The sequence below is a fragment of the Mobula hypostoma genome, chromosome 24 (assembly GCF_963921235.1).
Source record: "Mobula hypostoma chromosome 24, sMobHyp1.1, whole genome shotgun sequence".
In the NCBI taxonomy this organism is placed as follows: domain Eukaryota; kingdom Metazoa; phylum Chordata; class Chondrichthyes; order Myliobatiformes; family Myliobatidae; genus Mobula; species Mobula hypostoma.
In genome coordinates, this window is record NC_086120.1 from 21,001,135 (window position 1) to 21,028,958 (window position 27,824).

Genomic DNA, 27,824 nt, shown 5'->3' on the forward strand with positions numbered 1-27,824 from the left:
CAAGTGTGAATTCTTTTGACCTTTGATTGAATGTTTGAGCCATGTGATAGACAAATCCAGGGCTTCACAAGGCACCAAAGTTGAAGACAATCATTGAGGCTCCATCGCCACTGAATGTAAGACAATTAAGATCTTTCTTAGGACTACAAACATACTACGCAAAGTTTGTTCCTAAACTAGCTAGCATGCTGAAACCAGTTCATGAGCTTTTAAGTAAATTAACACACTGGCAGTGGACAATTCACTGTGAGGAGACTTTTAAAAAGGCCAAAACAGATTTGGTTACAATCTGAAGTATTCACGCACTTCAACTTGTCATTGCCCATACAGTTGACCTGTGACACATCACACTAAGGTGTGGGGTCAATTATCTCACACATCATGCTATCAGATGAAAAGAGTCAAACTGTTTTCGCATCAAGGGCATAAAGCAAGGTAGAAACCCAGAATGCTCAGTTTGAGTGGGAAGCACACGCAATTGTCTTTGGAGTTAAGAAATTTCACCATTTCCTCTTAGGTCGACAATTTACAGCACTGACAGATCATCATCCCTTGATGTCAGTTTTTGGTACACATGCTGGCATTAGGGTCCTTCTCTGGCTGCTAGTCAAATACAATGTTTGGCTCTGTTACCATCTGCATGCTAGTATGATATAAAGTACAGGAAATCCAAGCAGCATCCGAATGCTGATGGACTATCCAGACTTTTGTTAGTTGTCACAACTCCAGAGCTATCCCCAAAAGAGATCTTTTATTTCAAGGAAGTACCTACAGCTCTGATAACTGCGGAGAAGGTCTGGAAGCACACACGTACTGACCCTGTTCTATCTAAAGTGGTGGACATGGTAACTCATGAATGGAAAGGAGAACCAACCGTAGAATTGAAACCTTACCGGGCTCCATGGAAGGAGCTCACAGTCCAAGCAGGATGGTTACTATGGGCTACTATGTAAAAAAGCAAGTGCTTGAAAAGCTACATGCAGTACACTTCAACATAGTGCATATTAAAGACACTCCACGCAGTTACTTCTGGTAGCCAGGATTGGATATAACCGTTGAAGAGAAGGTCAAAACATGCTCACATTGTCAGTGAGTAAGAAATGTTCCTCAACTTGCTCCTTTGCATCTATGGGATTGGCCTGAAGAACCATGTCAGAGGATCCACACAGATTCTGCAGGACCTGCAGAAGGCCACATGCTCTTGGTTGTAGAGAATGCACACAGCAAATGGCCTGAGGTTGCCATCACAAAGAACACTACATCTGAAAATTGCATTGAGGAGTACATTCCATCTTTAGCTGTTCTGGGCTTACTCAACAGTTTGTAAGTGACAATGGCCCACAACTCCTCTCTGAAGATTTTAAGGCATTTATTGAAGGAAATGGTATTCACCACATCATGTCAGCACCGTATCATCCAGCCACTAATAGCTTACTGAATAATTCGTGCAAACAATGAAGTAACAATGAAGACTTCAGTGGGAACCAGATCCCTCAACTAGCATCTTAGCAGTTCTTGCTGACATACCATATCACAGCTCTCACCACCACCAAAATGGCTCCAGCCATTGCACTGATGAAAACATAGCTTCATACCCATTATGACCTGCTTAGACCGCCAAACACTAAACAGATTATGCTAAGTGAACAAAAAACCCAAGCAGAGAGATGTGCCAAAGCAAAGTACTGAAGTTTCACAGCAGGAGAGAGAGTACTTGCCTAGAATTACATCTCTGGAACAAAGTGGATACTTGTGACAGTAGTGACACAATTTGGTCCTGTGTCATCCAGTGTGGAAACTAGTAACCACATCTGGAGAAGGCATGTTGATCAACGGTTGCCCACTTCTGAGGCTACTGAAAACCAACACAAACTGACCAATGAGATCCAGTTGTAGAAATGGGACAGGATTCTGAGACAACTACAGAACCTCCGTTAAGGTAAAATGACACAGCTAGTGCTCTCCCATCAGTGCTTTCTAAGGTGCCCCCTACTGACAATGTAATCCCCAAGCCAAGATCTATACATACAGTACATCACCAAGAGATAGAATGATGTTGGCGTCAACCCCAGATCATCGGTACCCTCACAGGAACAGACGGCCTGTGGACAGATTGAATCTCTGGTTTAGTGACTAACCCTCAACACCTGGGGCAGAATAATCCCCAGGGTTATGTCTGGGAACAGAGACAGTCTACCCTTTTTCCCTAGTTTAGAAAAAATGTTTTTGTTACTGGTTGAACTTGATGATTATTCCATTGAATGTTAATAGTTCAGTAGCAGGTCTGTATGTGGGAGGGGAAGAAACCTTTAAAATAAGGGGAGAGGGATATGTTAGATATTCATGTATATTTTGACCCTTATGGGTTGCTGTCGAGCTTCCCTGTGTGTTACATACTGAACGGAATGTGAGAACGCATTCTGGGTAGATGATTTACAAGCAAAATAAACCGCAGCATGTTCGTATCTCACCTCTTTGACTGTTGTGTGTGGTATTCATGGCCACCTGGCTTCCCTGTACCACAGACACAATGAGTATTTTGAATCACCTAGAGATGCGCCTGGCCTGCTGTGTTCACCAGCAACTTTGATGTGTGTAACGAGTATTTTGAATCAGTGCCTTTTCATATGCAGAGGAATCCAGTTAATTGGCCATCGGTCAATAGGGGCAGCCATTTATTTGGGACAACTCTTAAAGAGCAAAAGCTAATCAGGAAAATAAATGGGATTCCTTCAATTATTTGGAACACTATACCACTTAATTGGGACAGGAGACTGTTGCCAAACAGTTTCCAGCTAGTATCAGTGATGTGTATTTGCATGATTTTAGACACTACACCATGAACAGTTTTTAAGTAGTGTCAGTTGTGTGTGGTTGTGTTCAAAAAGCAGTGATTTTTGCCATTGATAATTGGTGAAAAATAAGCAGCAATACCAAATAAATATATGTAAACAACAGGAATTCTGCAGATGCTGGAAATTCAAGCAACACACATAAAACTTCCGCTAATGCCCCACCTCCCCCTCGTACCCCATCTGTTACTTATTTTTATATACACATTCTTTCTCTCACTCTCCTTTTTTTCCCTCTGTCCCTCTGAATATACCCCTTGCCCATCCTCTGTCTCCCCCCCTCCTTGTCTTTCTTCCCGGACCTCCTGTCCCATGATCCTCTCGTATCCCTTTTGCCTATCACCTGTCCAGCTCTTGGCTCCATCCCTCCCCCTCCTGTCTTCTCCTATCATTTTGGATCTCCCCCCCCCACCCACTTTCAAATCTCTTACTAACTCTTCCTTCAGTTAGTCCTGACGAAGGGTCTTGGCCTGAAACGTCGACTGCACCTCTTCCTAGAGATGCTGCCTGGCCTGCTGCGTTCACCAGCAACTTTTATGTGTGTTAAATAAATATATGTACTGTTTTGCTCACTGTGGGTTTAAGCATTCAGGTTTGGAGATACCAGAAGCAGCTGGGAGTGAAAATGAAACAATTTCACTACTTCAAGTAGCTGGCATTTTCTAGAGCAGGTTACATGGTCAGCACAACATTGTCGGCCGAAGTGCCTGTATGTGCGGGAGATTTCTATGTTCTATGTTCAACAAGTTATAAACTACGAATAATTTGAAGGTATTGACAATCATCTGGAGTGTTAAAATGAAAATGAAAATTTGGAGGATGCAACCATCAAAAGTATTGTTAGAAGGCAACTCATTGGAGTCTGTGCTGTTTTGTTCACTGACAGTCAATCAAAAAACACGGCAGCGTACACTGGATTAATTTCTTTGTCGATAACTATTAGGAACAGTTTTATAATACAGTAGTAGTGTCGGTAATGCTCTAATTTGTTCTGTATTTGACTCAGTTAAATTTGTTACTCAGTTAAACAGTAGTTTGTCTTTTTTATACCTTATTAACTATCTCCATGAAACATCAGCTAATTGGGGCAGTTGCCTAATTAGGCCAAAATGCGCTGGTCTCAATGTGTCCCAATTAACTGGAATCCACTGTATTTAGGCAGATAAATTCCAGATAAGCATGTGTGTGAAAGATAACCAGGTTTAGATAGGAATTTAAAATTGAGGTTACAATCAGATCAGATACGATTTTATTAAATAAAGTGCTGGCTTCAGGGAAATAACCTATCCATGCTTCTAGTTCATACTTATGTTAGTATGTATATAAGTATCCTAGGAAATTGATTCCAGGAGGTGGACAGTGCATCATGGAAACTTTAGATCACTAAGACCAGGTAAAACTTCTGGCTGAGCTACTACTCCACAAGGAATGGATCTTGCAGAACTACAGTGTCCCAGATGAAGGCCAGGCTGGGCTGAATGCCCCAGATGAAGACTCTATTTGGCTGAAGTTCTGCAAGAGAGGGTCAGGCTGGACCGCAAAGTCCCAGATGAGGACTCTGGCTGGTCCAAGAGACCGAAGTGGGGGTACTTTCTGATCAGTAGTTCCATGGAGGTGGCATTAGATATTTTTGAATCCACCCACCCTTAACCCCAGCCCTACCGGCCTGGTATCTTTCAGATACAAACTTGGAAAATAGGTTTTAATATGAAGAACTCAACTGCAAGCAAGGCTTTCATAACTAGGCACAAACAGCCTCTGATCCACAAAGATCCACATTAATCAGCAGATATCTTCTGGACTGGGAACCCTGTTTGACTTGTCATTCATAATCCACGCTCAGTTTAACTTCTCACCCACTTCTGCCTCCTCAGTTACAGTCAGATCAGGAACTTTGGACCCCATCTGACCCAGATAAATCCACAAACAGCTTAATTGCTTTTACATATTACAGAACGTTTGCAACACAGACTAGCTATTTGGCCTTTTTTGGAAATATTGGCTTGTTGCACTTTAAGACTATTTGGGCGATCACACCCAAACCATTTCTACATACTTTTTGGCCCATCGAATCTATACTGGCTTTATGTAAGAATATTCTGGCTGCTCCCATCCCTCCTCCTGCTCCTCACTCCCTGCAAATCCTTTCTTTTCAGATACTTACACAGTTGCTTCTTATTATAATTGAATCTACCTCCACAACTAGCCTGGCAGTACATTCCAGACTCTAGTTACTCACTGCTTAAAAAAAAAGTTTCTCTTCAAGTTACCTTTGGTTTTTGTATGTCATAAAATGTTCTAAGGCAGGCCTTTCAGTCCCTCAAACATACTCTGAATTCAGTAAAGTCATGTCAGATATTCTATCTCACTAGCACATTCTTGCTCTCTCTACAAATCTCCAATTTTGTGCCTCGAAATCCATCTGGCTTCTTCTTAAATATATTCAACTGCCCAGCCTCCACCATCTCCCGTGGGAGATAAATCCACAAATTCATTATTGCAGTCCTAAATGTTTTATATTGTATCCTGAGCATGAGACCACCAGTTCTCGTCCCACCGCCCCTCCCCACTAGGCCCAAACCACATCTAGGATAAACAGACTGCCATCAGAATTGTGAACTTTTCTAAACTCAAGTAAATGAAGGCTTAGTTCAGCTAAACCTTCCTTGTAAGAAAAATTCTACCATTCCAGTAATAATGGAGATAAAGGAGATGCTGGAATCTGGAGCAGAGAAGCAAACATCCTGCTGGAGAAATTCCGCTGATTGAATCTGCTTGGGGAGGGGGGGGGGATGTGGAAGAAAATGTCAATGTTTTAGCTTGAGACTCAAGTTATTTTCCCTCTTCAATTGCAGTCCTGATGCAGGATTTTGTCAATAACCTCTTCTGGTCCAAAGAGCACAAACCCGGCTTCTCCAATCTACCCATCTCATTTCAGTCCCACTTCTTGCAATAATTCCGTAGTGTCATGGAATGGAAACGGGCCCTTTTAACCACTGAATTCATACTAATCAGTCGTTTACAACTGAGTACCTACCAACGATAGAGGAAGCATGACGCAGGTTTAAGGATCACGTTGAAGGAAGGCAGATCCTCTCTTCTGACCTACAAATCCCTGTACATTTAACAGTTCTGAAACATTGACATGCAACAAAACTAGACACAATGTTGAGACTACAGTACATAACCAATTAGATCCACAGGAAGAGAATGTTCAAATTGAAGGACGACTGTGCACCCTCTCACATCTTGCCCGCATTCAGGATTTGACCTTTGCTACGTTGGAGGTAGTTTGCCCCCAGGACACGATCTTTGTACTTGGTGGTATCTCGGGCAGGAGCTTAATGAGGAGAAGAGCAGCCTGGAAATTTCTAAAAGACAACTGGGAAGAACAATACAATTGCTATCAAGGAAGCTTTTTAATATCATGACTAATCAAGCTAACAGTGGAAGCTGGTGTTAAGAGCTTCTTCGAGGCACTAATTTTATTTTTCTGCTTGGGTTAGAGGGCATGTGCTAAAGCGAGAGATTGAACAAACTTGGGTTGTTTTCTCCAGAGCTGTGAAGGCTGAGCGGAGACCTGACTGAGGCTTATAAGATTATGAGAGGGATAGATACAGTCAACAGACAGTATCTTTTCCCAAAGGGTGAAATATCTAATAACAGAGGGCATGCATTTAAGGTGAGAGGAGGTAATTTCAAAGGGGATGTGAGGGACAAATTTTTTTACAAAGAGAGCGGTGGGTTTCTGGAGTACGCTGCCTGGCGTGGTGGTAGAGGCAGATATATCAGGGCCTTTTAAGAGACATTTAGATAGTCACACGAGTGCAGGGAAAATGGAACGATATGGACATTGTGTAGGCAATAGAGATTAATTTAGCTGGCCATTTGATTTCTAATTTAATTGGTTCAGCACAGCATTATGGGCCGAAGGGCCTGTTTCTGTGCTGTACTCTTCTATGTTCTGTGTTCTTCAGTAATCCTCCACAAATCCTATTTTATTCTCAAAAGTATTTCAAAGTTGAAAGTAAATTTATTATCAAAGTACATATATGTCACCATGTACAATCCTAAGATCCATTTTCTTTTGGGCATACTCAACATATCCAAAGTAGAATATTAGCCATGATAGAATCATAGAATCATCCACCCACAATCTACCACTCATCCACACACTAAGGACAATTTACAGTTACCAATTAACCTATCAATGGACACATCTTTCACGTGGGAGGAACTGGAGCACCCAGACAAAACACATGCATTCACAAGGAAACAGCACAAACTCTGCAGCACAAGAAATCACTGCACTGTTCTTCTCATTAACCCTTATTGTTACTTTTCAAAAGCTTGTTCTTCTTTTTTAATGTAAAGGCACCCAGATTCAGACACAACATTCCACATGGCCACATCAGCATTCTATAAAGGTTCACTGTAACTTCCTTGCTCCTGTACTTTCCACTTATCAAATCCAGGTTACTGTGTCCTTCTTTAATCACTTTCAAACTGCATAGTAACTTTCAATGCACATGTTATTACATATCTCCCTGCTCTTACACCCATTTTAGAATTGTGCCTATAGCTTATATTGCCTCTTCGCATTTAAATGTGACACATGGCATTTCTCAGCATTAAGTTGCACCTACTACCTATTCACCCACTGCAGCAGACAATTCCTACCACCTGCAGTACAATGCAGTTTTGTGTCACCTGTAAATTTGGAACTTGTGCCTTGCACATTCAAATCTATATTAAGAAAGGCATGGTCACTGTACCCACCTTGAGGAAATACACTCTGCAATTCCCTCCAGTCCCCCAAACAACTATTACCCCCTTTCTTATTACTTACTCAATCTTCTATCCGTGCTGCAGAACTGTAACTTCCAATCCTGATAAGTGGACAAAGCAGAACTTCATCAAACACGTTTTGAACATCAATATACACAAGTCAATTGCATATCCTTCATCAATCCTCTCTGTTACCTTATCAAAAAGTTAATTGGACATGGATTGTTTATAACAAATCCTTGCTGACTTTTTCCAAGTAATGCACACATCCAAGTGGCTGCTACATCTATCACTGATTATTGTTTATTGAACTTCCTTATTACCGAGATGAAACTGACAGGTCTATGGTTGTTGCAATTTTCCTGACAACTTTCTGAACATGAGGTGTTACAATCTTTCTGTCCCAAATCCATATGAGTTTGGAAGATTTTAGCCAGTGCCTCTGCAATTTCCTCCTCTACTTTCCTCAGCATATTAGGATGCTTCTCATCGAACATGATTAACCTCATGATTAATTTTTAACCAAGCCAAAACCTCAACATCTTGATCTGCTGGGATTCTATCCCATTCTTGTTGGGTGAGACTGATATGAAGAACTTGTTTAGTGCCTCAGCCATCCCCTCTGCCTCCATGAATAAATTTCATTTTCGATTTTCCAACTCTTTCAATTCTTTTCCTGTTCACACACTCAAGCTGTACATCTTTTCTCACAGGTCTTTTTGCCTGGATCATTTTTCACTGCCCCTTTAAATAATGAGCCATCAGCCTGGCTCCTGCTTACAACCTGGCATCTGTTATATGCTTCCCCCACCAACCCCCCCCACCCCAATCTGTTTTACTTTCTACCCATTTTGTCAGCCACAGAGCTCCACCTTTAATTTCTCTACCAGCTGCCCTTGTAAGAAAGTATTCAGTCTGAAGCTGAAACACATCCGCCTTAGAGTTTCACATTGTTCATTATGATTTTGCCTGCCAAACTCTTGAATCCTTTTAACCTGAACCAGGGATGGTCTCATCATTGGGGAACTTCCTCATCTCCCATTAACCACTTTTATCTTGAATCTATGATTTTTATCAACTTTTTCATAGTTTGATTGCTGTTTCCTAAATGCTCCTACTGCATTTTTTCACTCAGAAGGTGGTGAGTGTGTGGAACAAGTTGTCAGCGCAAGTGATGTATGTGAGCTCAGTTTCAAAGCCTGAGAAAAGTTTGGTTAGGTACATGGATGATAGGGGTATGGTCCGGGGAGGGTCGATGGGAGTAGGCAGTTTAAATGGTTTGGCGTGGACTAGATGGGCCAAAGGGCCTGTTTCTGTGCTGTACTTGTCTATGACTCTATTTAACCTGGCTCCATTTCCCAGAACTATGTCCAGCAACGCTGCCTTTCTCCTTCGACTGGAAACATACCAAATAGCAAACAGCTCTCATGAACATTTCAGAAACTCCTCTAGCTTGATATGGTATTGTTATCAAAGTTCCAATTAACTCTCCTCTGTGACTTCTGTGCAAATTTATTCGTTCCATGTGTTTGTGGCCTGTAGAATAATCCAAGTGGTGGAAATATAACTGTATTGTTTCTTAATTCCATACAGATAGTTTCCTTCCTCAATCTGTCGGGAGATCTTTCTCCGGAACTGTAACATTCTTCCTAATTAGTATTCCTGCTTCCCTCCTTTCTTCCATTCAGAACCTTTCCTGAAACACCACACATTCTGTAATATTTATAGCCCTGTCCTTTTTTATAGCCAGGGATCAGTCACTGCCACACTGTAATCTGATGAGGTTAATAGCATCCGCAGTTCAGCAACCTTGCTGCATACACTTCATGCATTCATGTGCATACAGGCCTTAGATCTTTTTATCCTCCCTTCCTACTTTAAAAATATCAATTTTGTAGTGTAGTGTTATTTACCTGTCCCAATCCTTTTTTGTATCATTATTTTCCTTTTCAATGGAACCTTTCTTCTGCAAGAAACTTTAGTGTAGCAACAAGTTAAATACGATTGGTGTTGAGGATTCATGATCAGAAACACTTCCAGCTGCACAAAAATATTTTATGGAGTTAATTATAGTTTAAAATACCCATGCTTAATTTTGTTTCTTTCCACAGAATTCAGTAGAAAATCAGAACTGATACACAAAACAATGACAATGTATTTCCTCAAAACGAGCGGCAAAATTTCAGGTGCAGATGGTGAACACCAGCAGCATCTGCTGTAAATGTACCTGGCATTTTAAAGATGGAGTTACTGCTTCAACTACACAGAATGATGGCAATAACTGTGCTACAAATCAAACAGTATGTACCCAGGGCACATTCAACACTTCAGCCTAACATATGTGAGCATCATGTTATATATCCAAAGAGGTAATGGGCTATAAATGCTGGCCTCCCAATAACCCAAATTCTGCCCAATTCCAGATGGTTAAAATTTTAATTAAGACAAGAAATTAAAACGGTTTGAATTTATTTTAGTTTAAACTGAGCAAACCTAGACATAATTCTACCCCAACAGATTAAACCTGTTGCTTATCCAGCCTTTGAATCATCATGGAGATCAGACTAGCATTTAATCAGCCTCATTTCATTGGTGTTGGTGGCTGCCACTTTATCTGAGCATTGTGATCCAATGATGCTGAACAGCTGAGTGGAGATAGAGAAAGAGAAAATTTTTCCTCATAGTTCTAAGTGATAACATTGGCTTTGGACAGAAGTCCCAATGGAGGAATTGAAAGCAAAGTCCACGGAAGAGTAAATTGCAGAAGGATTGCATAGGGAGTGGATCACTGGGTTGACTTTGAACTTACTTTGAAACATTGAATTTTGAATGTCTTTTGTACATACAGGTATCTATCTTCCTTCTATTATGGTAATTATACATGCAACATAAACTAACAATATTTGTTTTTGCATTTGATTCTTGCATTCTGTTTATTGATTACAGTTGTGTTCATCTCCATCATAACAACAGTATTAATCAACAATCTCCAAAACCTGAGTCTTTGTACCTCCCTCTGCTACTGGATCCTGGACTTCCTCATTGGGAGACCACAATCAGTGAGAATTGAAAATAACATCTCCTTCTTTCTGACAATCAACACTAGCACACCTCAAGAAAGTAGCCCACTACTCTACTTTCTCTACACCAGAGGGTTCACAACCTTTTTTATGCCATGGACCCCTACCAAGAGCTGAGGGGTCTATGGACTCCAGGTTGGGAACCCCTGCTCTACATCCTAACTGTGTGACCAGACACAGCTCAAATGCCATCTATAAATTTGCTGATGACACAACTATTGTTGGCAGATTTTCCAATCATGATGAAGAGGCATATAGGAGTGAGACAGCTCAGCTGACAGATCAGTTGTGTCACAACAACAACCTTGCACTCAACATCTGTAAGATCAAGGAATTGATTGTGGGCTTCAGGAAAGGGAAGTCGAGGGGACACATACCAGTCCTCCTCGAGGGATCAGCAGTGGAAAGAGTGAGCAGTTTCAAGTTCCAGGGTGTCAACATCTCTAAAGATTTATCCTGGGCCTAACATATTGATGCAACAATGAAGAAGGCACTACAGCAGCTATAATTCATTAGGAGATTTGGTATATCACTAAAAATTCTAGTAAATGCACAGATGTACCATGGAGAGCATTCAAACTGGTTGCATCCCCATCTAGTTTGGAGGAGCCACTGCATAGGATCAGGCAAGGCTGTAGAAAGCTGCAGATGCAGACTCACCCAGTTCCATCATGGGCAGTAGCCTCCCCAGTATCAAGGACATCTTCAAAAGGCGATGCTTCAAGATGGTGACATCCATCATTAAGGACTTTCATCATCCATGACATGCCCGCTTCTCATTGCTACCAGCAACGAGGAGACAAAGAAGCGTGAAGACCCACACTGAGCATTTTAAGAACAGTTCCTTCCCTTCCGACATCAGATTTCTGAATGGACAATGAACCCATGTACACAATCTCAGTAATTGTTTCCCTCTCTTTTTGCACTACTTCACTAATTTGGATTCCGATTAATAGGACACATTGGGACCAGTATACTTTGGCCCAATTAGCCTAAGTTTCATGGAAATAATTAAAAGGTGTAAAAAAGACAAACTACCATTTAACTGAGTAACGCTTTTTGTGTTGAAATGAAATGGAGAACAAATTAGAAAACAACCAATAACTCTACAGTATTATGAAACTGTGTATTAATTCCTAAGAGTTATCAATAGGAATTCATTTACCATGTTCTTTGGATTGACTGTAAATGAACAACATAAGTGCAGGCACTGAGTGCAAATAATGGACTGCCTTCATGCAATGCTTTTGGTGATTTCATCCTTCTAATCTTCATTTTTATTGTAACACTTAAGATGAATGTCAATACCTTAGAAATGGTTCGTAATTCCTAACTTACTAAAATAGTGAAATCACTCCGGGCTATTTCTAGCATCTCTGAGCCTGAATGCATAGAACCACAGTGGACAAAACAGTTCTGAATTGTCTAACTGTAATTTATTGATTCTGCTATTATGTACTGCACTGTACTGTTGCTGCAAAACAACAAATTTCATGACATACGTCAGTGATATTAAACCTGATTCTGATTCTGAAGAAAAATTCAACAATATAGCTTTCTCATACGGCTGTTTATTATCAAAGTTTCCACTTCTCTCAAACCATAGCTCTTGAACTACCTACATTCTTGAGTGTTAAAAATATTTGACTGTGACACATTACAGTTAGTCTTAACCATGACTACTAGTAGCTGGTTTACACACATGCACACAAAGTAGACCCCAATCTACACCAGGTCGCACTGGGAGCTCTGGATACAATAGATGACCCTGCCTGCCTTGTCCCTCCCTACTCATCTCCCTCTGAGCACTTTTCCCTGGAAGCATGACACGTGCTCTACCTGCCCCTACAACTCATCCCTTGCCACCATTTAGGGCCCCAAACAGTCCTTCCAGCTGAGGCGACACTTCATCTGCAAGTTTGTCAGGGCCACCTATTGTATCTGTGCTCCAAGTGCAGCCTCCTCTACACTGGTGAGACCTGACGTAGTTTGGAAGAACATGTTGTCAAGCAATTTTGCTCTGCCTGCCACAAAAGGCAGGATTTTCCGTTGGCCACCAATTTCAATTTGACTTTCTATTCCCATTCAGAGATGTTAGCCCATGGCCTCCTCTACTGCAGAGATGAGGTCATTCTCAGATTGGAGGAACAACACCTCACATTCTATCTGGGTAGTTTCCAACCTGATAGCTTGAACATCAATTTTGAACTTTCAGTAATTTGTCCACTCTCCCTCTTCCCTATTTTTCCATTACCCATTCTGGTTCCACTCTCATCTCTTCTCCTCTCCTGCCCATCACCTCCCTCTGGTGCCCCTCTTCCCTTTCTTCCATTGTCCACCTTTCGGGTTGGAGGAGGCGAGGCAAGTGAAGCTAATTACTGAAATTATCAGCTAATATAAGCAAGGCTCGCTCTAGGGGAGCGGCCTGTCGAGGGAAGTGCCTTGTGAGATAAGTGCGAGTCTTTGGCTCAGGAGTCTTCGGCGAGGAGGCTGAGGGAAGAGACTACACCACAGTCGGAGAGGGTGAGAAGTGGAGAAGAGATGACCGCTGGGCTGATTCAGTGTGCTGCGTGCATGATGTGGGAGGTCAGGGATACTGATGGTGCCTCTGGATCCTACACCTGCGGAAAATGTGTCCAGATTCAGCTTCTGAAGGACTGTGTTGCAGCACTGGAGAGGCAACTGGATGACGTTAGGTTAATCCGGGAGAACGAGAGTTTTCTGGACAGGACCTACATTGAGATCGTTACACCCAGGATACAGGAAGAGAGGAGGACGACAATGAGGAAGGAAAGGATGCTTGAAGTACAGGAGACCCCAGGAGATGTGCCTCTCGTAAACAGGTTCTCTCTCTTGGAAGCTGTCGGGACAGAAGACAGTGCCAGTCTGAGGGGCGGAAGGGTCTGCGAGTCAGCAATTGGCGCTGAGGCAAACCCGAGGAGACAGACGTCAGGCAGAGCTGTGGTAGTAGGGGACTCCATAGTGAGAGGTACAGAAAGGGGTTTCTGCGGCAACAGGTGGGATTTAAGGATGGTGTGTTGCCTCCCTGGTCCAGGACGTCACGGACCGATTACAAGGAATCCTCAAGGGTGAAGGAGAACATCCGGAAGTGGTGGTGCATGTCGGCGCAAATGACGTGGGGAAGAAGAGGAAAGACATTCTACAGTGCGACTTCAGAGAACTCGGAAGAAGGCTGAAAAGCAGGACTTCCAGGGTGGTTATCTCCGGTTTGCTTCCAGTTCCCCGTGCTGGAGTGGTCAAGAACAGGGAGATAATGGATCTGAATGTGTGGCTGAGGAACTGGTGCAGGAATCAAGGATTTACATTCTTGGACCACTGGGATATGTTTCGGGGTAAGGATGAATTGTACAAAAGGGACGGGTTGCATCTTAATAAGCGGGGCACCAGCATTCTGGCAGGCAGGTTTCCCTCTGCAACACGGGTGTGTTTAAACTAAGTAGTGGGGGGGGAGGGAACAAACTGGAAACATAAGGATGGAGATAAAGGGAAAGTGAGAATAAGAAAAGTTAAGAATGACAGCAGAATCAACAGAGCAGAAAGCTCAAGAAGGGATCATACAGTATGGCCAAGTGATATAGGAACTGATATGGGAGGTGAGGGGAGTAATGAATTAAAAGTATTATATATGAACACACGGGGAAATAAAGTGGATGAGCTTGAGGCTCAGTTGGAAATTGGTAAGTATGATGTTGTGGGAATAACAGAGACGTGGCTTCAAGTGGACAGGGCCTGGGAAATGAATATTCAAAGGTATACGTCCTATCGAAAGGACACACTGATGGGCAGAGGGGGTGGGGTGGCTCTGTTGGTGAGGAATGATATTCAGTCCCTTGCGAGGGGGGACATAGAATCAGGAGACGTGGAGTCAGTATGGATAGAACTGAGAAATTCTAAGGGTAGAAAGACCCTAATGGGAGTTATCTACAGGCCCCCAAACAGTAGACTGGATGTAGGGTGTAAGTTGAATCAAGAGTTAAAATTGGCATGTTGCAAAGGTAATGCTACAGTTGTTATGGGGGACTTCAACATGCAGGTAGACTGGAGGAATCAGGTTGGTGCTGGACCCCAAGAAAGGGAGTTTGTGGAGTCCCTCCGAAATGGATTCTTAGAACAGCTTGTACTGGAGCCTACCAGAGAGAACGTAATTCTAGATTTAGTGTTGTGCAATGAACCGGATTTGATCAGGGACCTTGAGGTAAAGGAGCCATTAGGCGGTAGTGACCATAATATGATAAGTTTTAATCTACAATTTGAGAGGGAGAAGGGAAACTCGGAAGTGTCAGTATCACAGTTGAACAAAGGGAACTATGGTGCTATGAGGGAGGAGCTGGCCAAAGTTCAATGGAACAATACCCTAGCAGGGGTGACAGTGGAACAGCAATGGCAAGTGTTTCTGGGAATAATGCAGAAGGTGCAGGATCATTTTGTTACAAAGAGGAAGAAAGATCCTAAGGGGAGGAAGGGGAGGCCGTGGCTGACAAAGGAAGTAATGGACAGCATAAAAATAAAAGAGAAGAAGTATAACATAGCAAAGATGAGTGGGAAGCCAGAGGATTGGGAATCTTTTAAAGAGCAACAGAAGGTAACTAAAAAGGCAATACATGGAGAAAAAATGAGGTACGAAGGTAAACTAGCCAAGAATATAAAGGAGGATAGTAAAAGCTTCTTTAGGTATGTGAAAAGGAAAAAAATAGTTAAGACCAAAATTGGGCCCTTGAAGACAGAAGCAGGTGAATTTATTATGGGGAACAAGGAAATGGCAGACAAGTTGAACAGGTACTTTGGATCTGTCTTCACTAGGGAAGACACAAACAATCTCCCAGATGTAATAGTGGCCAAAAGACCTAGGGTAATGGATGAATTGAAGGAAATTTATATTAGGCAGGAATTGGTGTTGGATAGGCTGTTGGGTCTGAAGGCTGATAAGTCCCCGGGACCTGATGGTCTGCATCCCAGGGTACCTAAGGAGGTGGCTTTAGAAATCGTGGACACATTGGTAATCATTTTCCAATTTTCTATAGAATCAGGATCAGTTCCTGTGGATTGCAGGGTGGCTAATGTTGTCCCTCTCTTCAAGAAGGGAGGAAGAGAGAAAACAAGGAATTACAGACCAGTTAGCCTGACGTCAGTGGTGGGAAAGATGCTGGAGTCAATTATAAAAGATGAAATTACGACACATCTGGATAGTAGTAACAGGATTGGTCCAAGTCAGCATGGAATTACGAAGGGGAAATCGTGCTTGACTAATCTTCTGGAATTTTTTGAGGATGTAACTATGAAAATGGACAAGGGAGAGCCAGTGGATGTAATGTACCTGGACTTTCAGAAAGCCTTTGATAAAGTCCCACATAGGAAACTAGCGGGCAAAATTAGGGCATATGGTATTGGGGGCAGAGTACTGACATGGATTGAAAATTGGCTGGCTGACAGAAAACAAAGAGTAGTGATTAACGGGTCCCTTTCGGAATGGCAGGCAGTGACCAGTGGGGTACCGCAGGGTTCAGTGCTGGGACCGCAGCTGTTTACGATATATATTAATGATTTAGATGAGGGAATTAAAAGTAACATTCACAAATTTGCCAATGACACAAAGCTGGGAGACAGTGTGAAATGTGAGGAGAATGTTATGAGAATGCAGGGTGACATGGACAGGCTGGGTGAGTGGGCAGATGCAGTTTAATGTGGATAAATGTGAGGTTATCCACTTTGGTGGTAAGAACAGGAAGGCAGATTATTATCTAAATGGAGTCAGGTTAGGAAAAGGGGAAGCACAACGAGATCTAGGTGTTCTTGTACATCAGTCACTGAAAGCAAGCATGCAAGTACAGCAGGCAGTGAAAAGAGCTAATGGCATGCTGGCCTTCATAACAAGGGGAATTGAGTATAAGAGCAAAGAGGTCCTTCTGCAGCTGTACAGGGCCCTGGTGAGACCCACCTGGAATACTGTGTGCAGTTTTGGTCTCCAAATTTGAGGAAGGACATTCTTGCTATTGAGGGAGTGCAGTGTAGGTTCACAAGGTTAATTCCCGGATGGCTGGACTGTCATATGTCAAAAGATTGGAGCGACTGGGCTTGTACACTCCGGAATTTAGAAGGCTGAGAGGGGATCTTATTGAAACATATAAGATTATTAAGGGATTGAACACGCTGCAGGCAGGAAGCACGTTCCCGCTGATGGATGAGTCCAGAACCAGAGGCCACAGTTTAAGAATTAGGGGTAGGCCATTTAGAACGGAGTTGAGGAAAAACTTTTTCACCCAGAGAGTGGTGGATATATCGAATGCTCTGCCCCAGAAGGCTGTGGAGCCCAAGTCTCTGGATGCTTTCAAGAAAGAGATGGATAGAGCTCTTAAAGATAGCGGAATCAAAGGTTATGGGGATAAGGCAGGAACTGGATACTGATAGTGGATGATCAGCCATGATCACAGTGAATGGCGGTGCTGGCTCGAAGGGCACCTATTGTCTATTGTCACTCTCCTCCCCTATCAGATTCCTTCTTCTTTAACTCTTTATCTCTTCCACCTATCATCACCACTCAGCTTCTTACTTCATTCCTCTCCCCTACCCCAACCACACACCTGGTTTCACCAATCACCTGCCAGCTTTTACTCCTTCCCCTCCCCCCACCTTCCTATTCCGGCTTCTGCCCCCTTTCTTTCCAGTCCTGATGAAGGGTCTCGGCCCAAAATCTCAACTGTTTAATTCCCTCCATAGATACTGCCTGACTTGCCGAACTCCTCCAGCCTTTTGCGCATGTTGAATAATAGTGAACATTTTGCTTCCTTGTTTCACTTTTCAAGCACGACCAACACTCACAGGCAAAATAACTGAGCTAACTCCTGGTGATGCTTTTGGAGCTCTGAGTAAATGCTGAGGAAGAGTAGTTGTGGGAGTGGTAACATTGGTGTATCTCTGCAGGTCAGCATTTTACCCATTCCAAAAATTTCCTAACTCAGAGAAAATCTACCCTAAACAAATTGAACGAGGAAAAGACCATAAAACCATAAGACGTAGGAGCAGAGGTCATCTGGCCCATCAAGTCTGCTCCGCCATTCAATCATGGCTGATCCCTTTTTTATTTTCCTCCTCAACCCCAGTTCCCGGCCTTCTCCCCGTAACCTTTGATGCCATGTCCAATCAAGAACGTATCAATCTCTGCCTTAAACACACCCAACAACCTGGCCTCCACAGCTGCATGTGGCAACAAATTCCACAAATTCACCACCCTTTGGCAAAAGAAATTTCTCCTCATCTGTTTTGAAAGGGCGCCCCTCTATTATGAGGCTGTGCCTTCTTGTCCTAGACTCTCCCACCATGGGAAACATCCTTTCCACATCTACTCTGTCTAGGCCTTTCAACATCCGAAAGGATTCAATGAGATCCCCCCCCCCCCCCCGATCCTTCTGAATTCCAGTGAGCAACAGAAAATAGGATACGGATCTTTCTTCTCATGACAGGAAGGATTCAGATTCCTGGGACCAGTTCTGGGGAAGATGCCAATAGGACAAATTGCACCTATCTATTTTACCTATAGAATAATTTAATCCTTTGACTAGGTCCCGCATTAGAGGTTGGGCAAGAAGATTCATTAGCTTACCATTCAGTGTGAGGTAGTAAATTGGATTAGACACTGGCTTCGCAAGAGAAGATGGGTGACTGTCTGATTGGAGACCTGTGTGCAGCAGGGATCAGGGCTGTGCCCGCCTTTGTTTGCCATCTATATCAATGATCTGGATGATAATGTGGTAAACTGGATCAGCAAATTTGCAGATGACACCAAGATTGGGGATGCAGTAAACAGCGAGGAAGGCTATCTAGGCTTGCAGCAGAATCTGGACCAGCTGGAAAAATGGGCTGAAAAATGGCAGATGAATTTAATGTAGACAAAGGTGAGATGTTACACTTTGGGAGGGTAGAACTTACATAGTAAGCTGTAGTATGGCACAGCCAAGTGCAGTTAGAACAGAGGGATCTGGGAATACAGATCCATAATTACTTGAAAGTGGTGTCACAGGTATTTGTGATGTCACACCAATGTTCCCTCTAAGGTGTGCACATGCACACATCTTTTCCTACTGATCACCCTCTACCTCACTGGCATGTTAAGTATTATTTCAAGATTGTACACAATCACATTTCCTTTTTTGGTTTCTGATGCGGACGGTCTTGATAACATGGAGTTTGTGATGATTTGTCAGCAGATTTTAGAATTGGCTTATTTATACTCTTCTTATTGAAGAAGTTATTCAGTGCACCCAAGTTGTTGTCACTGAGCAAAAAAATTGCAGAGCACGAGATTTTTGTGCACACTGGTCATTACAAATTAGAGGGAACATTGCACCACACCAGGGTTGTAAAAAGAGCTGTAGGCACTTTGACATTCATAAATCAAAATACTGAGTACAGGAGTTGGGAGTTGAAGTTGCATAAGACATTGGTGAGGCCTATTTTGGAGTATTGTGTGCAGTTCTAGTCACCTACCTACACGAGAGATGTAAATAAGAGTGAAAAGGCACAGAGAAAATTTACAAGGATGTTGCCAGTACTTGAGGACCTGAGTAATATTGAAAGGTTGAACTTTATTTCCTAGGGGAGATTTGAAAGAGGGATACAAAATTATGAGGGGTAAAGTTAGGGTAAATGCAAGCAGGCTTTTTCCACTGAGATTGAATGGGACTAAAACTAAGGCCAAGGGTTAAGGGTGAAGGCGAAGTACAGTATAACTAAGGGGAACCTGAGGTGGAAGTTCTTCACCGAGAGCATGGGGCAAGTGTGCAATGAGCTACCAATTCAACTGGCCGATGCAGGTTGGATGACAACATTTAAGAGAAATTTGGATTCATACATAGATAGGAGGGGTATAGAGGGCTATGGTCTGAGTGCAGGTCAATGGGACTAGGCAGAATAATAGTTCAGCATGGACTAGATGGGCCAAAGGGCCTGCTTCTGTGAAGTCATGTCCTATGATTCTATAACTCTACATTTGGGAATGACTGGTATTAAGTTCCCTGAAGAGATATGTAATATAGCAACCTGGAGGGATTTAAACTCCCAGGTTAGCAGAGGTTGGAACTTCAGTGGGGAAACAGAGATGGGCAAAAGGAGGAGAGAAATGGATGACAGAAAAGGAAGAATCAAAAATAGAAGGCGGAGGAAATAAGAGGCAACTTGAGCCATCGTGCAGAAGTTAAGCTAAAGGAGCTAGTTATGCTAAAAGAGACAATACGAAAGTCATTGTCCTCATTATGCAGAACATTTAGCAATGAGGTACAAGAATTAACACACAGCAGATAAAAGTTATACTATTGCCCTCACCAAGACATGGCCATAGGATAACCAAATATTAAGATTGAACATCCAGAAGGTATTCAATATTTAACAGGAAAAACAGAAAGAGGTCAAATGAGGGGTTATGTTAAAGGAGGAAATCAATGCGATGTTTAAATTGGGCATTTGCCTGGGAAGGTTTTTATTCTTTTATTTTATAGATACAGCTTGGTAACAGGCCCTTATGGCACAACGAGTCTGCACGACCCAATTATACCCATGTAACCAATTAACCTATTAACCCATATATCTTTGGAAAGTGGGTAGAAACCAGAGCACCCAGAAGAAACCCATGCATCATGGAGAGAAGTGGCAGAATTGAACTTGGATCACTGGCATTCTAATAGTGTCGCACTAACTGCTACACTACCATGCTGCCCCAAGTAATGAAGCAGAATCTGAATTGATGGATCTGAGAAACACCAATGGCAAAAAATATTGGTGGGCCTTCTCTATTGTCCTCCCCCGCTCCACCTCCACCCAAACAGCAGTAGTGATATAGGGGATGGATTTAAATATGAATTAAAAACACATGCAAGCAGAATATGACTGCAATCATGAGTAACTTAACATACATATTGTAGAAACCAAATTAGCAAAACATCAATTTTTAGAGCAAAATGTTGAGGAACCGACAGATGACCAGATACCTCATGATGAAAAAGGAATGGGTAATAACCTTCCTGTGTTTGGTCCGTTAGGAAAGCACAACTCTACCATGAAAGAGAAGTCACAGAATCAGAAGAAAAGAAATTAGGTGAGGTGAACTGATAAGGAAAGATCAGGGACTTCTATAAATAGATTGACTGTAGAGGAGCTGTGGTAATAACTAAAGGCATAAATGATTATTTATTTTTACTCATTATTCATTCCCATCAAACATAAAAATAAATCAAGGAAGAGGTTCAATCCTGGTTTTAAATGAAAGTAGGAATAGAAACAGTCGCAGAGTTGTATAGCACAGAAATGGGCCCTTCGGCCCAACTCATCCATGCCAATGCGATGCCTATTTATACTGATCCCTTTTACCCAGGGTAGGGCCATCTCCCTCTACTCTTTTCCTGTGCATGTACCTGTCCAAATTCCTCTTAGATATTGCAACTGTATCTGTCTGTACCACTTCCCCTGAATCTGAAGAGGTGGCATTATTAAATTAACAGCAAAGGCAGCTGGCCTGAAGATTAGAAGCCATTTAGAATTTAGAATTTAGAAAAGAACAAAAAGATTGAAGTGAGTTCGATAGAGCACGAGAGCAAAATTCCTGTGAAAGCTTCAATACTGTGAAAAAAAAGCTTAGAGAAAAAATGCATCTTCCATGCAAGTCAAAAATTATGACCAGAAATAAAGAATTGGCAGAAGAATTAAACATATACTTTGGGTCTGTCTTTACAAAGAAGACAAAGCACTTCTCACATATGTTGGGACGCCACAGTTTTAGAGAGTGGGAGGAACGAAATGAGATCAGTAATAGTAAAGAAATAGTGCTAGAAAAAATAATGGGGCTAAAGGCAGACAAGTCCTCTGGGCATGATAATGTAAGGAAATGGCTCTGGAAACAGTAAATGCATTGGTGGTCAACTTCCAAAATTCTTTAGTCTTTGGTACACTTCCCACAGCTTGAAGGCTGGCAAATGTAATTCCACTGTTCAAAAAAGGAGGAAGGAAAACAGTGGGAAATTACAAATCAGTATGCTTAATGTCAGCAGTAGGAAAACTGCTAGAATCTATTATACTGTAATAGATGACAGAATCATTTGGAATGAATTAAAGGAATTGGACAGAGTTAACATCGGTTAATAAAAGGATTATGCAAATTAATTTACTGAAGTTTTGTGAATGTAATTCAAAGTGAGAACCAATGGATATGTGATTGATATACTTCAACTTTCAAAGGCTTTTGATGTAAATCCCATCTGAAAGATTAGTATGCGAAGTTAAAGCAAGGAGATTGAGAATTGGTTAATAAACATGAAACAAGGCTAGGGTCTTTTTTGGGTGGCAGGCAATGACTAGTAAATTGCTGCATGGATCTCAGCTTCTACTCCAGCAAGTCGCCATATGTTCGTGAATGATTTAGATGAGGGAACTGAATTCAACAACTATTAAGCCTATACATGACACAAAGGTAGAGTTGAGCTTACTAGACTTTATTCCTGAAATGAAAAGGCCAATATTTACTGGAGTACCAGAAGAATGAAAGAGGATCTCATTGAAACCTATAAAGTTCTTATATGACTGGGAAGATTAGATACAAGAAGGGTGTTCACTGGGGATGGAGAGTCCAGAACCAAACGCCAGAGCCTCAGAATATGAAGAATAGAAATTAAAATCAAGACAAGAGAAATTTCTTCACCCAGAGGGTGGTGAACATGTGAAATCCTCTACCACCGATGGGAGTGGGGCCAAGTTATTAAATATGATAAAGGATGATGTACGTTTCTTAATGCCAAAGGGATCAAGGGATGCAGAGAGACTTCAGGAACATAGTTCTTCTGAATTTGGGTGATCAGTCTGATCACGAAAAATGGTGGAGCAGGGCCAAGGAACAGAATGATATAACCCTACTCTTATGTTTTATGTTTTGATGTTTCTATCTTCCCCATCCATATTGTGCACTAAAATAAGCCTACTCATTCAAAGGATTATTCTCCATAATGTCGACAGTTCCAATGCAACAGCATCAACAGACGTGCTTTTCTCATTCACTTTAAGCATTTCGAAGAAACCAATGCCTCATGCATCTCCACCATCTCTCCTTCTCACAGCATCTTCCCATGCAGCTAGAGGAGTTGAAACACCTATGCTTTATCATCTGTCCTCCCATCACCTAGAGGCCCAAACACATTTTCTACATCAAGCTGTGATTTACTTCTGCTTTCTTGTATTTAATATATGGTTTTGCAGCCCAAAATATGGTTGCTTGTACATCACAAAGACCAAATACAGTCTGGGGAGTGCATTGCAGAACACCACCATCCAGTCCACAAGTAAGCCAAGTATCTCTGCCCCCCTCTTTCTTTAATTTCTTACACTGTTCCAAAGGAACTCAATGTAAACTTAAAGTCGATCAGTCATCTTCTCATTTGGCACACTAGAGTCTTCTGCATTCAACAATGAGTTCAACTATTTCAGGTAATCAGCATTCTTGGCATTTGAATTTTAGATTTCCATTATTTATACCATATTCCCTCTGGTGACTTCAAATAATTATTCTGTATTTACATTTCATACTCTATCCTTCACCTTGAAGCATCGCACTTTCGTCATTCAATTTCTTCTACCTTCCACTTTCTACAGAAATATCCTTTTGTTTTCTCCTCCCCTCCCTTGTCTTTCTGTGCATCTTAAACTTGTTCTAGTTCTACCTATTCTCAGCTCTTAAAAGGTCATCAATTGAAAATGTTAATTCTGTTTTTCTCTCTACCAGTGTTGTCTGAGTATTGTTAGCATTTTTTTTGGTTTGTTTTGGATTTCCATCATCCCCAATATTTCACTTTGCCTGAACAGAAAGCTTAAAGCATTGAAATTCTTCTCATTTATCAAACTCCATCTTTACTAACTCCCATTATCAATGGTTATCTAAATCTGTGATGAATCATAACTTTGTGAAGTACTGAACTCTGTAGTATTAGCAAGAAATATAGTTATAAGAAACAAGTTTCTTCCAGATATATTTTTGCTCATACCTTTAAACCATGAAGTAAGTACCTTTAAACTCCAACTACGTGTTTTCATTGCAATTACTACAATACAAGTTTGGAAACAGATTCAGTCCCAAATTGAGCAGAAACAATATTTGACATCTCTAAGCATGATGGTTTCTCACCCTTTATGTTCAGAATCAGAATCAGAATCCTTTATTATCGCCATATATTCTATGCACTTATGTTTGTAAGTGCATAGAATATAGTGCCATTGTACCTTAGACCAGATTTTAAGTCTGCCTGAGTGGGGTCAGATGGAGACAATTTCCACTTAAGTATGTAAACTTTGACTGCATAAAGGTCTCTCCAGTGTGGGAAATTTGGATATGAATTGGATAGTAATCAGTTGAGACAAATGAGGTTCAAAAGATATTTTGTTCTGGATTTAATTCGTATATAAAGTACCACTCAAAACATAAAATAATTTAGCACTTTGAAAGCTGATTAAAAGAATCATAGTATACTATCAGAAAAACTCAAGTTGCTTTGCTTGGGTTAATTGATGATTCAAGACGAGGCTAACTTTTAAACACATTCACTACTGTAATATTACAATAATGCATTCACACAGGGAATGACTGAACTGCAACAGCTCATTTCATGCCACACCTTAATTACTAAATCCAAAGAAAGTTTTCATTGGAAGAAACACTGGAAGAAATATTCAAAGAAAGCAATTCAAGTGACGGCTGAGAATTGTCGATCAAACAATAGATCTTCATAAGGTTTTCCTTTACAGATTAAATATAACTAGCACTTTCACTATTCCCATGGACTAATATCAATTATCCATTTAAAGTGCTGAATTTTTAAAAAATATTTAGTAATTTTACAATAGCTATGCTTTAAATATTACAACTGAGACAGTTTCCCCCAGTGTCTGAAGGTTTCATATCAACCCATTTGTTACATTGTACAGACTTGCAAAGCGAAGAAAAGTTAGTTAACATACTAAATATATATATAAAATTAATGGTTATTGCATTATCTCAAGAGAAATCAGATAAAAATGCTTAAAATCTACATGCCAATCCCACTCTCACAGTGACTACTGAGTGTTAAAAAAAACTGACAAACTGCTACAGAAACACAGCATGGTCTCCAGGCTTCATCAAATATGTGACAATAATTGTGAGCTAGTTGTGAATGCACAGTAAGTTACTGTTTTTAAAAAATCATAAAACATTCCAAACTTTTGAAACTCAGTGAAAAATTACGATTCCCCTGTATGCACTTTTGGTAGACTCTCACTTCTTTTACAATGGAACAGCTTTACTCTTGCATCAGACTGTAAATTACTCTGCACGTGTAGCATTCAAAAGAACCCTGGGTTCGACTATTAAGCAGAAGAATGAATGGAGCTTTAATCTGAATTAAAGGTCTCAGTGACATATGCATTTCAACTCAACCGACACTTAAGGTTCATTGTAACCGAATTACAAAATGTTCATGGAAAATCAACTTGAAAAGCCACAGCAGGCTGGCCACCAGCAAAACACCATGCTAATTGTTCCGTCACAGTCTAGTTTTGCAGCCTCTCCAGTCTGCCAATGATAGCTAAAAACATAATGTCTCCATCCTTTAAGGTGAAAGACTTAAGCAGCCAAATTAAATCCGGGTCTCTGTGAAACCTGCACGTTAATTCAAGTTATACATATTTTCTGAGTAATTATGAAATTTGAGACTGACTTAAAATTCATAATAACGAATAAGAAACCTTGGCTCAATTTAAATCGACTATTTATTTAGCAATAAACGCAATAAAAAAATAACATTACCAATAGTATCTAATCACTTTCACTGTCTTGGCCCTACTCAGACCCCGTTTAACCCCGTTTGTAGTCAGCTAGTTTTATAGCGTTTCTCCCGGTTAAAACCCCACGTATTTGCAGTGGTCGCGCAGAACGTTCCATTAATTAGACCTGTGTTTTGACAAACCACAGCAGTGGTTTTCATGGTAAAAATGATTAAACCACAGAAAGTGATCCAAAAACAATGGTTAAAATCCTGAAGTGCCATGTAGTATAAAATGGAATTTGACTTATTCAGTTACAATTAACCATCCGCCCCTCCCCCTTCTCCTTGGATTTCCAGAGGGGCGTTCTGGCTACATTTCATGTGCTGTCTTACTATTTGAGTATCTGAGTTCAGAGAGGCTGTTAAGTACACGGACGCAAATTCACACATATACTATGAAGTTCAAATCCATGTTCTTTTAAATACAGATGCTACAAGTGGGTCCAAAATCCCTTCAAAAGCTTGAGAGTTTTCCTAAACCATACTCTAAAATCACCTCAAACCCCCACCCCCCACTCCCCAAGTCACATTCCAACCAAGACAAAAGAAGTGGACATCCTCCAAGTGTAAGCCCATAAACTCAGCCCGGCACGAATTCAAATCCTCCCCGAATTTAAATTTGTGGTTACGTCGCCCTCCCGTTAAAACACTCGGCGTCCCCTTGCCCCATCCATCCGTTCGCTGCAAGCCAACCGCTGGTTCCCACTTTCGACTGCATTCGCTACACAAAAGCACAAAGTTTGAAGCAAACGGGAGCGAGTGGGGGTCGAGTTTGGGTGGAACTGATTGTGGATAGAGGCCAAACAGTGGAGAGGATCACAAATTACACAATGAATCCTTCCAAATTTCTCTTTATTAGACGGGGTCATTTCAAAGAGAGATCAAACTCCAGATGCCAAGCAAAGTTGCTGAGTAGCATTTGTTTTATGCAAATAAAAATACATATATATTTATACTAAATATAATGATTTGGGAACGCTGATTCACTGTTGTGATGGGGGGGGGTCATATTTAGTACAAAATGAGTTGTGGACCCCATATCGATTAGATATTTGACTGTAATTTGTTCGGATATTTGTAATTGACTGAACTTTACCCTCTTAGGTTGTCTTGACCTCGTCTCCTGACCCGCGATTGTGAGTCTCTGTCCCCGGCTCCAGCGAATCTTGCCGCTCTAAAGTCGCCGCTTCGTTGGATCCGCGCCTCTTCAATGGAGAGAGATATGAGAACCGTACATCCCAGCACAAACTTGGCTATCCACCGTACCCTCATCCTACACAATCTCCTGGAGAAAGCTTCAAACTGCTGCAGACTCTCAGCCCCCCGAGCTGGAGCAGAGAGAGAGAGAGAGAGAGAATTAGTGTTGTCTCAAACTCCCACTCCCCCTCACATGAATTCTGACACAGCAGCAGGCGACTCTCAGCAAAGAAGGGGTAAGCTCTGAGCACACAAGAGTTTTAAACAAAGCCAAAAGTTTACCATCAATGGGAGCGCACAGCGTAGCAGCGGGGAAACATCTGCTTTTAATCAATACCCAGCGAATTCCTTCAGGGTCGGGAGATTCTGATCAGCCTAGAGCTCTTTGTTTGGTGGGGGATCTGGGCCAGGGAGGGGATAAAATCCTAACCTGAGCAGGGCATGGAGGGGGGGGGGGCAAAAAGGAAGGGGTGGGGGGAGGTGGGATTGACAGCTGTAGCCAAACTGGGCAAGGAGGCGGTCCTTGGCCGACAGCAACGAGAGGCTAATGGACAAACCAGCACATTCCTGAGACGGACCTTCCTCAACCTTTGCGGCTCTGAAATGAACAGGATCGATTGCACATTTTCAGTTATAAGATCTTTTTCCAAGGAACCCGCTTCAGACTCTCCCAACAAGATCAGAGTTCTCAAGAAATCGGTCCCGGATACATATTCTTAAAGGAGAAATCTGTTAACTTTAGCGGACAACAGAAATGAGGAGAGTAAATGGAATTCACCTCAGAATCACGCCAATTTACCTGGAGCGTAAACCCATTGATTTACACCGGCGCTCGAAACCATATTCAGATTTAATTTACCACCGCTAATAAAGCTCCTGACGGAAAGCGATAAATAACTAAATTTGTATGCTGCTCTTGCCTCTTATACATAGCATAACAAATAATCCATTGCCCCATGGTTGAAAAGCCAAACTCTAGTTTTGACTTTTTTGGAAAACTATGTTTCTAAATGAATTCTTCTGACTGGCTTTGTAATTAGTGATTAGAAAACCTGTCA

The 27,824-nt window shown here is 41.6% G+C and overlaps 1 protein-coding gene across 2 annotated transcripts in view; it reads right to left on the reverse strand.

Moving 5' to 3' along the window:
* fbn2b (fibrillin 2b) overlaps positions 1-27,172 on the reverse strand; it is a 287,896-nt gene extending 260,724 nt beyond the window's left edge. The window contains exons 1-2 of one of the 2 annotated variants that reach the window (XM_063032677.1): positions 27,049-27,172; positions 26,666-26,897 (exon numbers count right to left, since the gene is read on the reverse strand). In XM_063032677.1, the coding sequence (XP_062888747.1) occupies positions 26,666-26,841 (176 nt within the window). In that variant the 5' untranslated portion in view covers positions 26,842-26,897; positions 27,049-27,172. Of the gene's footprint in view, positions 1-26,665; positions 26,960-27,048 lie in introns of those variants that run through there. The other variant, XM_063032678.1, reaches the window with a different exon arrangement.
* Positions 27,173-27,824: the final 652 nt, after the last annotated feature.